Source organism: Mesoplodon mirus (genome assembly GCF_964341445.2).
Source record: "Mesoplodon mirus genome assembly, chromosome: 7".
Lineage (NCBI taxonomy): Eukaryota > Metazoa > Chordata > Mammalia > Artiodactyla > Ziphiidae > Mesoplodon > Mesoplodon mirus.
In genome coordinates this window covers 75,543,496-75,560,418 of record NC_138983.1, presented here as the reverse complement: position 1 = coordinate 75,560,418, position 16,923 = coordinate 75,543,496, and the positions used below count along the sequence as shown (strand labels likewise).

Genomic DNA, 16,923 nt, shown 5'->3' with positions numbered 1-16,923 from the left:
GCTGTATAACGCAATCACACCTCTGAATTCTGAGAGGCGAGACCATTTGTGTGATGGGAGCATGGGATCCTGCAGTCGTTCCCAGTTCACCCCTCTCATGAGTTCTGAGGAATAGAGCGTCTAAATTCCTCTTCAAAAGCCAGCAAACTTCACTGCAGGGGAAATCCAGCTTTGTAGAGTCTGGGTACTTAGGGTGCAGGAATTGGGATGTTTTCACGCTGTGAACGGTGAGGGTGGAGGGGGCCGAGGCAGTGAGCTGGGGTCCATCTTAGGGCTCTTGTGCAGGTTGCATCTCAAAGACACAACTGCCCCGACTGGTGTGGAGGGGTAAACGGAGCTGTCTTGCCTGAGGGCGGCTTGGCAACAGGCATTAAGGGCGTAAGCATGGATGTGCCTTCTTTTGACCCAGCAATTCCCACTTTAGGAATGTACCTTAAGGACAATGACTGGAGAAATAAGTAAATCTGTATTTTCAAGGATGCTCTTCACAGAATTGTCAGTATTAGTGGAAGAAAAAAAAAAGAGGAAACAACCCAAGTGTTGTTTAGAACAGCAGACCACTTTATAACACTGGGTACATCCAGGAGAAAGTATGTAGCTTTTAAGACGAATGATAAGAGCGTTGATTTATTAGAATGGAAAAATAATAAGTATTTAAAAATTAAAAAAATGTGCATAGTATAAATTCACTATAAAATGATTGATTGATTGATTTCTAGGCAATATATAGAAACAAGACTGGAAGAACATACATGAAAATATTAACACTGATTTCTCAAGGTAGCATTTCCTCTCCTCTCTTTTTATTTTTTCTTCTCAATGTCATCTACTTATTTTTCTAAAATTAACACACATGATATATGTCATTAAAAAAAAGGCATCTCAAATGTTCACAAGAGCAGTATCCTTGGTGGTGACGAGCCCTTGTGCTATTGGCCAGCACAGTCTAGAGGAGAAGGGACCTCATTCCAAGGTCAACGAGGAAGGGGAAATGGGGACATAAATCATCCAAATGCACTTCAGGAGGTAGAAGAGCCAAGCAGGTGCTGTCTTTGCAGATTCCTTGTACTTAGCACCAGCTCTGCATCCCCTTCCCATCCCCAACACACACACACACACACACACACACACACACACACACACACACATTAAACAGCTATAGCACATGCCTGGGAAGACACTCTGCTTGGGAGAAACGAATGCAGAGGGCTTGGCCAGGCAGCCAACCCAGGGCAGAGGCAGAAGAGCACAACTAAAACCAGCCTCCCACTTCTTGGAAAACGATTTTGTCATCCCCATTTCACACATGGGGAAATGGAGGCCAAATAAGTTACAATAAAAGAAAGCTCTGGGATGGGACCCTGGTCTGTCTGATCCCAAAGCTCGTGCAGTGCCTTTCACCAGCTCCAAACTGGGTATGGTACTACGTACCAGGTATTACTTACTGTGCCTTTTCCTTGGAACCTCAAGACCTGTTCTCACCCCACCCCCATGCAGACCTAGCTATCGGGTAGCCTCTGGGAATCTCTGAGTTGCCACATGAGATGAAAGCTTTGAGGTTTTACCTTGACTCACAGAAACAGGCACATCATGCAAATACTGAGAAATCTTATCCTATAGGGGCAGGATTCTCAAGTTAGCATTGAAGGCAAGATTTGCAAAGGGTCAAAGTTACATGTAAAAAGCTCTTTGCTTGCCTACCACGTTCATCTTCCATAGAGACATTCTACACACTAAAGTCTAAGGAAGAAATGAGCGTCTGCGTGTTTGCATCTGGATCTTCAGACGTTCTGCTGTGAAGACAGTTATGAGAACCAGCGGTGCTGGGGCCACGATGCAGCCGTGTGGTCATCCTTGCTCACAGAGAGATCGTATTCTGTTTAATGTTAAACTTTGCAATGGCAGTATATGCTCATAGGTGGGTTTGTTGCTGGGATTAAACAAACTCATTTATAATAGGGGTTAGAAAATGTTTGCTGGATTTGAAAATCTATTATGCTTCTTCTGAGCCACATACACGCTGTCCTTTGAAAGGCTTCAGAGAAGTTGGCCACCTGCCCAGCAGCTACCCTCCCTGTGTCCTTGGGCACTGGCCTCATCTCACCACCGTGTGTCATGTGACTCCACTGTGTCTGCTTTTTGCAGCTACAATTTGCTGATGACCCGACACTCACTCTGGAGCTGAGGGCTTCGAGCTGGTGATCCTTTTCTTTGTTCTCACTTTTCAGTTGATTCACCTCCTGTTGTAGTTGTTGAACTTGACCATCCTTTACTAACACGTCTCTTTGCAAAGATGACACCATCTCTGTAAAAGAACCAAACCAAACCAAAACAAAAGACTCATGGAGGTGAAAGAGGCAGGAAGGATTATTGGCAACACCATGGCTGTCAGCCAACGTTTGGACAAGACTTTCCAAGCCCGGGCCACCACCGGTGCCCTCCTAGGACTGGGGAGGCTTTTTGCAAGGGTCACAGAGCAGGAATGGGAATGAGAGCAAAGTCCACGGAACAGTGTTTGAGGCTTCAGTGAGAATAAGGGGCAGTCAGCACCAGCGAGAGGAGAAGCCTTTGGGGGCCCCTGTGGGCACAGGCCAGGCAAAGCTGGGAGGAGAGGCCACACCATGGACCTGGGGAACAAAGTCCCAGCACAGGGAAGTTCTAGGAATTCTTCTCCAGAGGCCAGGAGACGGGCGTGTGCCAGAGGGCACTGCTGGACACTATTGATGGGGTGGTTGGTTTCACAGTCCTCTGAGTTTGGAACCCTCTCTACCACTTATTAGCTTGGTGGTCTTGGACAAGCTATTTCACCTCCCACCGTCTGTCCCACACAGAGTTATTGTAAGGGTCAAATGAGACGGTATGCCCCAAGAACACAAAGTGGCTAAATTATGTTTGTTCCATGGCGCCTATTATTTTTCTCAGCAGCCAGCTTCCAAAATGGCCCCAATGATCCCTACCACCTAGAATTCATGCCCCGTGTAGCCCCTCCCACCGTGAATAGGGCTGCCATGGGTCACCAATATGATACTGTGGAAATGACGGACTGTTTCCTCTCAGGCTGGGTCATAAAAGACACTGTGGCCTCCTCTTTGCTCTCTCTCCAATCACTCACTCTGGGGGAAGCCAACTGCTGTGTCGTGACGACACTCAAGCAGCCCTAGAGAGAAGCATGTGTGCTGAGGGACTAAGGCCTCCAGCCAATAGCCACATGAGCAGCCATTCTGAAGGGGGATCCTCCGGCTCCCCCCGAGGCTTTAGATGACATGACTGATGCCCCAGCCGACATCTTGCCTGCAACTCATGAGAACTAAGTCACCCCCCGCTCAAATTCCTGAACTACAGAAACTGGGGGAGATAATAAATATTGGTTGGGGTTTTATCCATTACATTTTGGGGTAACTTGTTATGCAGCAATAGATAACTCCTCCATTACTGTAGTATCATTTTTTTAAAACATCTTTATTGGAGTATAATTGCTTTACAATGGTGTTTTAGTTTCTGCTTTATAACCAAGTGAATCAGTTATGCATATACATATCTCCCCATATCTCTTCCCTCTTGCATTGTAGTATCATTTTGAATAAAAGTGGGAAGAAGGGTGCATAAATGCAGTGGTATTGGGTTATCTCCTACGGTTCTTTTCTTGAAAGAACATCAGGCCCAGTTTTAGTGGTAGGTTTCAATCAAGAATGTCTATGAAATAAAGCACAAAATGCTCCAGAATTTCATTTTAAAAATGAGCTTTGCCTCCAGGACAGAGTTCAGTTACTTGGAAATCCCTCTGGGGCTTGCCACACTTTGAGTGGGTCCAGCCCATCTCAAGCGTTATCCCAACCCAGGCCTGTCCGACTCCCTGATCGGAGAAGGTGGGATCTGAGACAGGCTTGATGCTTGGATGAGGTTTCACTGGCCGACATACGGGAGGAAGGTGAGGACCAGCGAGTTCATCCTTCCATTCCTGGTGCCCAGAACAGCACCTAGCCTGGGGGAGGTGCTCAGAAAATATCTGAGGACATCCCAAGTGAGGGAGGAGAATAAGCAGAGACCTGGGGGCAGCAGGGGGTGGGTGTGGGTGTGATTAAGTTGAAGAGTGAGGCAGAAGAAAAGCACAGATTCATACAGAGATGGGGATTCACGTGCGACTCAATGCTATGCCTGGCTTCTACAGCTGTGGGCATGTTTCCTGCTACGCACTGGCTGCTTTCAGAGTGATGTGCCCCTGCGAGGCTCACTGCCTCCTCCCTGTCACCTGCTTCTCTCTCTCCCCTCGTCTGTGAGTGGCCCCAACCTCTTCAGGTCTCTAGACATGTCAGTTTCTGCTTAAAAACCTCCACTGGATTCCCAACACCCTTGGAATAAAAACCCAGACCCCCCCGACCCTGCCCAGCCCCACAATCCCCTGTTCACTCCACGCAGGCTCGCTTGCCCTTGGCTTGTCCTTGCCCACCTGAAACAGGTCCTCTCTAAAAGAAGGACATAGCGGTGGAGGATACAACATGAACTGGTTAGAATCGGCTAGGTCCAAGGGGGCGTAAGATTCAACTTCCAGGGGAACTGGAGCCCCATTACAGGCTCATTGTAACACATGAGCGAAATGACACACCCATCAGCACCAGGACTGTTCCGAGTCTGACCATAAAGGTCAAAAAGTGGGTGGTGGGGCTTCCCTGGTGGCGCGGTGGTTGAGAGTCCGCCTGCCGATGCAGGGGACACGGGTTCGTGCCCCGGTCCGGGAATATCCCACATGCCGCGTAGCGGCTGGGCCCGTGAGCCATGGCTGCTGAGCCTGCATGTCCGGAGCCTGTGCTCCGCAATGGGAGAGGCCACAACTGTGAGAGGCCCGCGTACAGGAAAAAAAAAAAAAAAGTGGGTGTTGGCCCAATTCCTGGAAATCCCCGCCCCTTCCCCAAAATATTAGAGTTATCCCAATCCTCCCACTCATTAGCCTATAAAATTACCCAGCCCATAAAAACTAACTGCCCCATATTTGGGGGTCTCTAGCCTTCTGAAATGGCCCACACTCTGTCTGTGGAGTGTGTTTCTCTCTAAAGAAATCCACTTCTTACTTTGTCTCTCACTGAATTCTTTCTGCATGAGACATAAAGAACCTGAGCTTTATTAAGTCCCGAGACCAGATGCGTGATCTCGATTAAAAGATAGTGGGTTCTGAGTGGGTTCGTGTCCCAGCCCACGGGTTCAAGTCCCACCTGAGTTCCATGGTTGCACACCCACTAAGCTGGTCCCCCTTGGCCTCCCCCCTTGAAGCGCTGGCCACCACGACACACAGTTTATTTTCTCCACAGCAGCACTGCTCTCTGAAGTGGGCTTGTTTATTCATCCCTTTACTTTTATTGTCTGTAAACCCCTCCCAAATCTGTGAGTACAGGAATCTGACTGTCTTTTTTGGCTCTCCCTCCCCGGAGCCTGGAACGGGGCCTGACACCTAGTAGGAGCTCAAGAAACATGTGGAAGCAATGAAGGAATCCAGGGAATCAAAGCTCAGCCACAGCTGTGCGTTGGCTGCCCCTCTCCCAACCCAAGCCCTTTATCAGGGAACCACCTCTGATCAAATTAGAAAATGGTTTCCCTTGGGCCCAGGTGCACTCGGCTGAAATGGGTGAGACCATGGGTGCCTTAAAGGAGTGACCCCATTTTGTCCACGCTCTAGTTTGCACTCAGGCTGCTTTGTGGAACCACCCAAGCCACAAGGCGACCTGTGTTCTCCCTGGTGGGGCCAGTGCTCAGGAGACCTTGTAGCCAAGAGATACCATTCTCTCAAATATTTACCAGGCCCTGCCCTCGGAACTGGGTGGCAAGAAACCTCCACTGAGGGAGAACTCTAATGCACCGACACGGGTGATCCCTGAGGCTGCACCCAGGTCACGGGCACAGGTGTGCTGGTTGACTGGTGATGTCTGCAGGGGGAGGGCAGAAGCTCTGGGGCCTGAATGCACAAGGGCCTCACCTGACGTGATGGCGGTCTCCCTCCTTAAGTTCTCAGCCTCGTGCTTCAGGGAGGTGATTTCTAAGTTTCTCTCAGACAGGGTCTGGCACAGCACCTGGTTGTAGCCTTGCTGTAGGGCACTGATCTGTGGAAGGAGGCAACACACAGTCAGAGGGGGCCAGCCAGGCCTGCAGGACACGCCGGTACTTCTCCAACGTTGGGCAAAGAGTCGGGTTGATCTTGGATCGGGGTGTTGGGGAAACCAAGGTTTTCCGTTGTCACTAGTGGAAGGGGCAGGAGGGGGCCTGTTCCTTCAGTGACCACCATGTCATCGGTCCTCGAGACACGGACCTTATCTTTGTGGCCACCCAGGGGCTCGGGTGCTGCTGTCTTCCTATGACCTGTGGGTTTTCAGCCATAAATAGACCAGCTGTTGGTTCCAGATCATCCAGCACTGACTGGATGCACAGCAAAGTTCAAAAGCCAGGAGCAGGTTATGAAATGAATTCCCTCTAATGAGAATAGAGGGTAGTTTATACCTCACAGAACACTCCAGAGTTTACAAAGCCCGTTCACACATGCTACACTGATACTCGTCACAGCGTTGCTGAAGGCTGACGTTCCCATTAATGTGCCCATTTTGCAAGGGAGCCAGGTTGAGACTCAGAGAGGCGAGGCCCCCTGCTTGGGATCACGCGGCTGGTCAGACGTGGAGTCTGATTCAAACCCAGTCTTTAGTTGCCTGGTTCCTCCTTCCCAGGTGGCTCTAGGAATGAGCGTGAGAAGTTGGAGGCTGTAAAGCAAGGCATGGACTCGGGAGCCGGACTGTGGCCTTCAAGTCCTGTCTCTGCCAGTTAACGGGCTTTGGGAACACAAGCAGGACACCATATTCTGTTTCCTTTTGTTCAGTCTGCACGCGGGGTGATGGTAGTCCCAACCTGATAGGATTGTGAGAAGTATTTTAATAAGTTAACATGTGTACAAGTGCTCAGATCATGCCTGGCACACGGCACAGGGGGATGAGCTGTGACTGTCCTCTCCTCTACCTACCACGGGGTGTTTTTTTTGTTTTCTTTTCTTTTTTTTTTTTTTTTTTTTGCGGCACGCGGGCCTCTCACTGTTGTGGCCTCTCCCTTTGTGGAGCACAGGCTCCGGACGCGCAGGCTCAGCAGCCATGGCTCACGGGCCCAGCCGCTCCATGGCATGGGGGATCTTCCCGGACCGGGGCACGAACCCATGTCCCCTGCATCGGCAGGCGGACTCTCAACCACTGCGCCACCAGGTAAGCCCTCACGGGGTGTTTTAGCTTCAGCTTCCCTCGTGCGTCTCTGGGGAAGATAGTTGGTAATCTTTTTTTTTTTTTTTTTTTTTCTTTTTGCGGTATGCGGGCCTCTCACTGCCGTGGACTCTCCCGTTGCGGAGCACAGGCTCCGGACGCGCAGGCCCAGCGGCCATGGCTCACGGGCCCAGCTGCTCCGCGGCATATGGGATCCTCCCAGACCGGGGCACGAACCCGTATCCCCTGCATCGGCAGGCGGACTCTCAACCACTGCGCCACCAGGGAGGCCCCGATAGTTGGTAATCTTTATGTGTGCATTTGTAAGCCTTGCCAGGCTCACTTAAACGCCAGTGTGGTTGTTATTAAGAGGAAATACAAGGGCTTCCTTGGTGGTGCAGTGGTTGAGAGTCTGCCTGCCAATGCAGGGGACACGTGTTCATGTCCCGGTCCGGGAAGATCCCACATGCTGCGGAGCGGCTGGGCCCGTAGCCATGGCCCCTGAGCCTGCGCGTCCGAAGCCTGTGCTCCGCACTGGGAGAGACCACAACAGTGAGAGGCATGCGTACCACAAAAAGAAAAAAAAAAAAAAAAAGAGGAAATACAGGAATCGTGGGTGGGAGCACCACAGGCCGGCTCTATCTATGGCTGCTGTGAGCACCCTCTAAATCCATGGATCAGAGCCCCCTCAAGGGCCGGTCCCTCTCCAGGGGTCTAGGTCTACACGTGGGGTGCGGAAGGCTCTCCATCAAATGCAACGTTGGTAAGGGCCCGAAAGTAGCTGCCAGGCCTCGGCCTCCACAGAGCAGGTACCCGAGAGGCCGGGAAAGAGAGCTGGGCCCAGAACCCCCTCCCTCTCGGTCTGATGTGGCCAGACTGCTTGTTCTGAGTGGCCAGGACTTTCCCACTTCAAGGTGCACTGTGGGCCTTTGCCCTGTGATTTTTCAGATGTCAGGCCTCAGTACTCCCACAGGGACCCGTTTACTGGGGCATAAATGCCACGCAATCCGTAGACAGGACAAGAGCTAGCTTGTTTTGCTTTTTTTTTTTTTTTGCTGTACGCGGGCCTCTCACTGTTGTGGCCTCTCCCGTTGTGGGGCACAGGCTCCGGACGCACAGGCTCAGCGGCCATGGCCCACGGGCCCAGCCGCTCTGCGGCATGTGGGATCTTCCCGAACCGGGGCACGAACCTGCGTCCCCTGCATCGGCAAGCGGACTCTCAACCACTGCACCACAAGGGAAGCCCCACTAGCTTATTCTGATAGATCAAAATGGAAGTGACAAGGAGAAGGGTGCAATTTCTTTTCTTTTTTTAAAAATAAATTTATTTATTTTTGGTTGCGTTGGGTCTTTGTTGCGGTGCACAGGCTTATTGCAGCGCCTTCTCTTGTTGCAGAGCATGGGCTCTAAGCACACGGGCTTCAGTAGTTGTGGCACGAGGGACTCAGTAGTTGTGGCGCACGGGCTTAGATGCTCCGCGGCATGTGGGATCTTCCCGGACCAGGGCTCGAGCCCGTGTCCCCTGCACTGGCAGGCGGATTCCTAACCACTGTGCCACCAGGGAAGTCCTGGGTGCAATTTCTTTGTTCTCCTAAGGTAAGGTTGCCAGATTTAGGGGAGGAAAAAAGGATGTTCACTTAAAATAGGATTTCAGATAATGAATAATATTTTAGTGCAAATGTGTCCCATGCAATATTTGGGACACACACTAAATCGAAATTCTAAAATTCAAATTTAACTGGGTGTCCTTACTTTATCTAGCAACCCCACCCGAAGAGAGTTCCTAAACTTCAGTCATTCATATACCACTTTCACTATTTTTCCCATGTCTCTTGGCTAGCCCCACTATAATTTCTTAGCATTTTTCGTAGAAGCAGCTCCCTTTTTAAACTTAAAAACGTGCATTAAACTAAAAATAACTGTTATAAGAGTAAATAGAGACTCAGTATCTTAAATAAAAATAATCCCTCCAAAAGAAGAAATACAGGAATTTCCCTGTTTACCATCAGACCAGGTTGCGGGCATCACACTAAAAAAAAAAAAAAAAAAAGATTGGGGGGAGGTGGTGGGCATGCCCAGGTAATGGAGTTCGGGCGTGCTGATATGGCCACCAGATGGCGCTCACAGCCTTTGGTCTTGGTTTGTGTCCTTGGAAATCTTGTCATTATTACTCTGGTAGAATTAACAGATACGTCAAGGTCTCACAAGTTTTCTGACTCGTTTCATGCACCATCATGGTTCAGAGTCTAGGACATTTGGGGCAGTTACACTTACTTTTTCCCTGGGGCACCTGAGACATTATTGGGGGGGGTCTATGCTAGAAGTTGCGGGGACACAGGTCACTCTGACCCCCACTCTCCCCAAAGCTATACTTTTGCATGTTTGTGCTTTGGAAACTTTGAGTGAAAAAATTCTTTCACATCTTACTTTTCTCTGTTGGGGGGAAATACAACTTTTCCATAAAAGGTCCTTGGAACACTGAAAGTGTTTGTAAGCTCTTCTCAGCTTAATGCTTTTATTTGCATGATACCAGAGATAGAACACACAGAGACAAACTTCCAGAAGGGAAAACATACGTTCCCCTCTAAGACTCCAGTGGTTTTGACAGATTGAAAATATTTCAATCTGAGTGTCAGAGTTTTAGGATTTCGGATTGCTGGAAAACTCCAAAGAGTCTTCAAACCTCTTTGATACTTTTACTATCAAAGTAAATATCCATATTGTTTGTAATGGCATAAATTCCAAGATGTTTAATGTCTGTTAAGCTGTGTAATAAAATGGGCACTGAATCATAAGAAAGTTAAGAGTGCTAGGAGGAGTGATTGTTTCAGGATGATAATTTGGCTTCTAATTAGCACAGGCGTATAAGAGCACATGGAGGTAAGAATTTTCTAGTGATATTGTAGCGGATCGAAGATCTCTGAGAGCAAATCATTATGCACACACCTTCGGGGACCAGGGAAAACACATAAAGTAATCAGAACCATAAATCAACCTGCCATGTGGCTTACACTTCTGGTGGAATGCTCTGCAGGCAGTAGAATACTTAAGAAACTAAAATGTCAGTGGATGAAACTCGATTTGAGTTCAAACCAATGGAGCCTCTGGTTCATATATGCCTTGCTATAAAATATTCTTCTTCAGTTATAAGTGAAGCTCCAGGGGTAGGGGCGGCAACAGCATGATGCATCAGTGTAATTATTTCTAGATAATTTCTTTGTAAAAAAACATTTTTTCCCCCAGATATCGGCAGCCACTTTAAATAAAACTCAAATTGGGACCGGCTGATATTCAAAGATATGTGGAAATTATATAATATTCTATGTCAAATATATTTCAATTATTTAAAAAAAGGTATGTGGGGAATTCCCTGGCAGTCCAGTGGTTAGGACTCTGTGCTTCCACTGCTGGAGGCCTGGGTTTGATCCCTGGTCAGGGAACTAAGATCCTGCAAGGTGCGTGGTACGGCCAAAAATAAAAAAAAAGGTATGTGGGAATAATTCAGCCTCGTACATGTACCTGAAAAAGACATGTCATTTTCTCAGGAAAGCTCTGAAATGGGAGAATAACTGAAAGGAATATTTCAGCAAAATTGGGTTCAGTTCAAGAAAAAGATGCTCATTAATGTGTCAGCTACATGTCAAGGTAGCTGTTTGCACTAATAATTCCTACAGGACCTGTTACTTTCATTGTTTTTTCAAAACCAGGTTTGAAGGAGAGTCATTAGTTCATTTAAATATTAGAGCATGTATTTGTTGACTTGTTTATTCTGTCTCCCTCACTAGAGCATAACAGGGGGAAGGATCATGTCTGTCTTGTTCTCTGCTGAATTCTCAGAGCCTGGAAGAGGGCATGGCACAGGATAGGCCCCCCAAAATATTTCTTTGGATTAATGGACGGATGGATGGATGGATGAATAAAGAACAAACAAACAGCCACAGTCCTAACAGAGTTCTAGAAGGTTACTGCGCCCAACCTTTGCCTTCATGGAGCTTACAGTTTCCTGCTAGAATCTCCTAGGTTCAGCATACACAATCTGTGTCCTTTCTAGAGCACCATTTCTAGGACTGAAACTGTGTACCTAGAATCGGTTACAGAAGGGAAAGACAGTAAACAGAGCACAAGAGAACAAAGGCCCCCAAGCACTGACTACGGTTTTTTTTTCTCTCTCTCTCTTTTTTTAAAATGTTTATTTATTTATTTATACTTTTCTTATTAGTCACCCATTTTATACACATCAGTGTATACATGTAAATCCCAATCTCTCAATTCATCATACCACCATCCCCACCCCCTGCCGTTTTCCCCCCTTGGTGTCCATACGTTTGTTCTCTACATGTGTGTCTCCATTTCTGTTCTGCAAACTGGTTCATCTTTACCATTTTTCTAGGTTCCAAATATATGTGTTAATATATGATATTTGTTCTTCTCTTTCTGACTTACTTCACTCTGTATGGCAGTCTCTAGATGCATCCACGTCTCTACAAATAACCCAATTTTGTTCCTTTTTATGGCTGAGTAATATTCCATTGTACATATGTACCATTTCCTCTTTAACCATTCGTCTGTTGATGGGCATTTAGGTTGCTTCCATGATCTGGCTATTGTAAATAGTACTGCAATGAACATTGGGGTGCATGTGGCTTTTTGAATTATGGTTTTCACTGGGTATATGCCCAGTAGTGGGATTGCTGGGTCCTATGGTAATTCTATTTTTAGTTTTTTAAGGAACCTCCATACTGTTCTCCATAGTGGCTGTATCAATTTACATTCCCACCAACAGTGCAAGACGGTCCCCTTTTCTCCACACCTTCTCCAGCATTTGTTGTTTGTAGATTTTCTGATGATGCCCATTCTAACTGGTGTGAGGTGATACCTCATTGTAGTTTTGATTTGCATTTCTCTAATAATTAATGATGTTGAGCAGCTTTTCATGTGCTTCTTGGCCAGCGGTATATCTTCTTTGGAGAAATGTCTATTTAGGTTTTCTGCCCATTTTTGGATTGGGTTGTTTGTTTTTTTAATATTGAGCTGCATGAGCTCTTTATATATTTTGGAAATTAATCATTTGTCAGTTGCTTCCTTTGCAAATATTTTCTCCCATTCTGAGGGTTGTCTTTTCATCTTGTTTATGGTTTCCTTTGCTGTGCAAAAGCTTTGAAGTTTCATTAGGTCCCATTTGTTTATTTTGGTATTTATTTCCATTACTCTAGGAAGTGGATCAAAAAATATCTTGCTGTGATTTATGTCGAAGAGTGTTCTTCCTATGTTTTCCTCTAAGAATTTTATAGTGTCTGGTCTTACATTTAGGTCTCTAATCCATTTTGAGTTTATTTTTGTGTATGGCATTAGGGAGTGTTCTAATTTCATTCTTTTACATGTAGCTGTCCAGTTTTCCCAGCACCACTTATTGAAGAGACTGTCTTTTCTCCACTGTATATCCTTGCCTCCTTTGTCATAGATTAGTTGACCATAGGTGCGTGGGTTTATCTCTGGGCTTTCTATCCAGTTCCATTGACCTATATTTCTGTTTTTGTGCCAGTACCATATTGTCTTGATTACTGTGGCTTTGTAGTATAGGCTGAATTTAGGGAGTCTGATTCCTCCATCTCCGTTTTTTCCCCTCAAGACTGATTTGGCTATTCGGGGTCTTTTGTGTCTCCACACAAATTTTAAGCTTTTTTGTTCCAGTTCTGTAAAAAATGCCATTGGTAATTTGATAGGGATTGCATTGAATCTGTAGATTGCTTTGGGTAGTATAGCCATTTTCATAATATTGATTCTTCCAATCCAAGAACGTGGTATATCTCTCCATCTGTTGCTATCATCTTTAATTTCTTTCATCAGTGTCTTACAGTTTTCTGCATACAGGTCTTTGTCTTCCTAGGTAGGTTTATTCCTAGCTATTGTATTTTTTGGTTGCAGTGGTACATGGGAGTGTTTCCTTAATTTCTCTTTCAGATTTTTCATCATTAGTGTATAGGAATGCAAGAGATTTCTGTGCATTCATTTTGTGTCCTGCAACTTGACCAAGTTCATTGATTAGCTCTAGTAGATTTCTGGTGGCATCTTTAGGATTCTCTCTGTAGAGTATCCTGTCATCTGCAAACAGTGACAGTTTTACTTCTTCTTTTTCAATTTGGATTCCTTTTATTGCTTTTTCTTCACTGATTGCTGTGGCTAGGACTTCCAAAACTATGTTGAAGAATAGTAGTGAGAGTGGACATCCTTGTCTTGTTCCTGATCTTAGAGGAAATGCTTTCAGTTTTTCACCATTGAGAATGATGTTTGCTGTGGCTTTGTCATATATGGCCTTTAGAATGTTGAAGTAGGCCCTCTATGCCCACTTTCTGGAGAGTTTTTATCATAAATCAGTGTTGAATTTTGTCAAAAGTGTTTTCTGCATCCATTGAGATGATCATATGGTTTTTCTTTTTCAATTTGTTAATATCGTGTATCACATTGATTGATTTGCATATATTGAAGAATCCTTGCCTCTCTGGGATAAATCCCACTTGATCATGGTGTATGATCCTTTTCATGTGTTGTTGGATTCTGTTTGCTAGTATTTTGTTGAGGATTTTTGCATCTATATTCATCAGTGATATTGGTCTGTAATTTTCTTTTTTTGTAGTATCTTTGTCTGGTTTTGGTATCAGGGTGATGGTGGCCTCAGAGAATGAGTTTGGGAGTGTTCCTTCCTCTGCAATTTTTTGGAAGAGTTTGAGAAGGATGGGTGTTAGCTCGTCTCTAAATGTTTGATAGAATTCACCTGTGAAGCCTTCTGGTCCTGGACTTCTGTTTGTTGGAAGATTTTTAATCACACTTTCAATTCCATTACTTGTGATTGGTCTGTTCATATTTTCTATTTCTTCCTGGCTCAGTCTTGAAAGGTTATAACTTTCTAAGAATTTGTTCATGTCTTCTAGGTTGTCCATTTTATTGGCATAGAGTTGCTTGTAGTTGTCTCTTAGGATGCTTTGTATTTCTGCGGTGTCTGTTGTAACTTCTTTTTCCTTTCTAATTTTATTGATTTGAGTCCTCTCCCTCTTTTTCTTGATGAGTCTGGATAATGGTTTATCAATTTTGTTTAACTTCTCAAAGAACCAGCTTTTAGTTTTATTGATCTTTGCTATTGTTTTCTTTGTTTCTATTTCATTTATTTCTGCTCTGATCTTTATGATTTCTTTCCTTCTGCTCACTTTGGGTTTTGTTTGTTCTTCTTTCTCTAGTTCCTTTAGGTGTAACGTTAGATTGTTTATTTGAGATTTTTCTTGTTTCTTGAGGTGGGCTTGTATAGCTATAAACTTCCCTCTAAAACTATGGGATGCTTTTGCTGCATCCCATAGGTTTTGGATCGTCGTGTTTTCATTGTCATTTGTCTCAAGGTATTTTTTGATTTCCTCTTTGATTTCTTCAGTGATCTCTTGGTTATTTAGTAACGTACTGTTTAGCCTCCGTGTGTTTGTGTTTTTTACAGGTTTTTCCCTGTAATTCATTTCTAATCTCATAGCGTTGTGGTCAGAAAAGATGCTTGATATGATTTTAATTTTCTTAAATTTCCTGAGGCTTGATTTTTGACCCAAGACGTGATCTATCCTGGAAAATGTTCCATGCGCACTTGAGAAGAAAGTGCAATCCGCTGTTTTTGGACGGAATGTCCTACAAATATCAATTAAATCTATCTGGTCTATTGTGTCATTTAAAGCTTGTGTTTCCTTATTAATTTTCTCTTTGGATGATCTGTCCATTGGTGTAAGTGAGGTGTTCAAGTCCCCCACTATTATTGTGTTACTGTTGATTTCCTCTTTTAGAGCTGTTAGCAGTTGCCTTATGTATTGAGGTGCTCCTATGCTGGGTGCATATATATTTATAATTGTTATATCTTCTTCTTGGATTGATCCCTTGATCATTACGTAGTGTCCTTCCTTGTCTCTTGTAACATTCTTTATTTTAAAGTCTAATTTATCTGATATGAGTATTGCTACTCCAGCTTTCCTTTGATTTCCATTTGCATGGAATATCTTTTTCCATCCCCTCACTTTCAGTCTGTATGTGTCCCTAGGTCTGAAGTGGGTCTCCTGTAGACAGCATATAGATGGTTCTTGTTTTTGTATCCTTTCAGCAACCCTGTGTCTTTTGGTTGGAGCATTTAATCCATTCGCGTTTAAGGTAATTATCGATATGTATGTTCCTATGACCATTTTCTTAATTGTTTTGGGTTTGTTTTTGTAGGTCCTTTTCTTCTCTTGTGTTTCCCACTTACAGAAGTTCCTTTAACATTTGTTGTAGAGCTGGTTTGGTGGTGCTCAATTCTCTTAGCTTTTGCTTGTCTGTCAAGCTTTTGATTTCTCCATCGAATCTGAATGAGATCCTTGCTGGGTAGAGTAATCTTGGTTGTAGGTTCTTCCCTTTCATCACTTTAAGTATATCATGCCACTCCCTTCTGGCTTGTAGACTTTCTGCTGAGAAATCAGCTGGTAACCTTCTGGGAGTTCCCTTGTATGTTATTTGTCATTTTTCCCTTGCTGCTGTCAATAATTTTTCTTTAATTTTTGCCAAGTTGATTACTATGTGTCTCGGTGTGTTTCTCCTTGGGTTTCTCCTGTATGGGACTCTCTGTGCTTCCTGGACTTGGGTGGCTATTTCCTTTCCGATGTTAGGGAAGTTTTTGACTATAATCTCTTCAATATCTTCTCGGGTCCTGTCTTTCTCTCTTCTCCTTCTGGGACCCGTATAATGTGAATGTTGTTGTGTTTAATGTTGTCCCCGAGGTCTCTTAAGCTGTCTTCATTTCTTTTCATTCTTTTATCTTTATTCTGTTCCGCAGCAGTGAATTCCACCATTCTGTATTCCAGGTCACTTATCCGTTCTTTTGCCCCAGTTATTCTATTGATTCCTTCTAGTGTATTTTTTTTTCAGTTATTGTATTCTTCATCTCTGTTTGTTTGTTCTTGAATTCTTCTAGATCTTTGTTAAACATTTCTTGCATCTTCTGGATCTTTGCCTCCATTCTTTTTCTGAGGTCCAGGATCATCTTCACTATCATTATTCTGAATTCTTTTTCTGGAAGATTGCCTCTCTCCATTTCATTTAGTTGTTTTTCTGGGGTTTTATCTTGTTCCTTCATCTGTTACATAGTCCTCTGCCTTTTCATCTTCGCTGTCTTTCTGTGGATATGGTTTTTGTTCCACAGGCTGCAGGATTGTAGTTCTTCTTGCTGCTGCTGTCTGCCCTCTGGTGGATGAGGCTATCTAAGAGGCTTGTGGAAGTTTCCTGATGGGAGGGACTGGTGCTGGGTAGAGCTGGCTCTTGCAATGGTGGGCAGAGCTCAGTAAAACTTTAATCTGCTTGTCTGCTGATGGGTGGGTTGGTTTCCCTCCCTGTTAGTTATTTGGCCTGAGGTGACCCAACACTGGAGTCTATCCGGGCTCTTTGGTGGGGTTAATGGCATACTCTGGGAGGGCTCATGCCAAGGAATACTTCCCAGAACTTCTGCTGCCAGTGTCCTTGTCCCTTGGTGAGCCACAGCTGCCCCCCGCCTCTGCAGGAGACCCTCCAACACTAGCAGGTAGGTCTGGTTCAGTCTCCTATGGGGGTCACTGCTCCTTCCCCTGGGTCCCAATGCACACACTACTTTGTGTGTGCCCTCCAAGAGTGGAATCTCTCTTTCCCCCAGTCCTGCCGAAGTCCTGCAATCAAA

General features: G+C 45.2%; 1 protein-coding gene across 1 annotated transcript in view; it reads right to left on the bottom strand.

Moving 5' to 3' along the window:
• Positions 1–16,923, bottom strand: part of LOC309808808 (forkhead-associated domain-containing protein 1-like) — a gene marked incomplete at its 3' end in the record, with an annotated part of 105,294 nt that overhangs the window by 34,175 nt on the left and 54,196 nt on the right. The window contains exons 7-8 of the mRNA XM_082629383.1: positions 5,966–6,089; positions 2,175–2,305 (exon numbers count right to left, since the gene is read on the bottom strand). Coding sequence (XP_082485509.1) covers positions 2,175–2,305; positions 5,966–6,089 — 255 coding nt within the window. The remainder of the gene's footprint in view (positions 1–2,174; positions 2,306–5,965; positions 6,090–16,923) is intronic.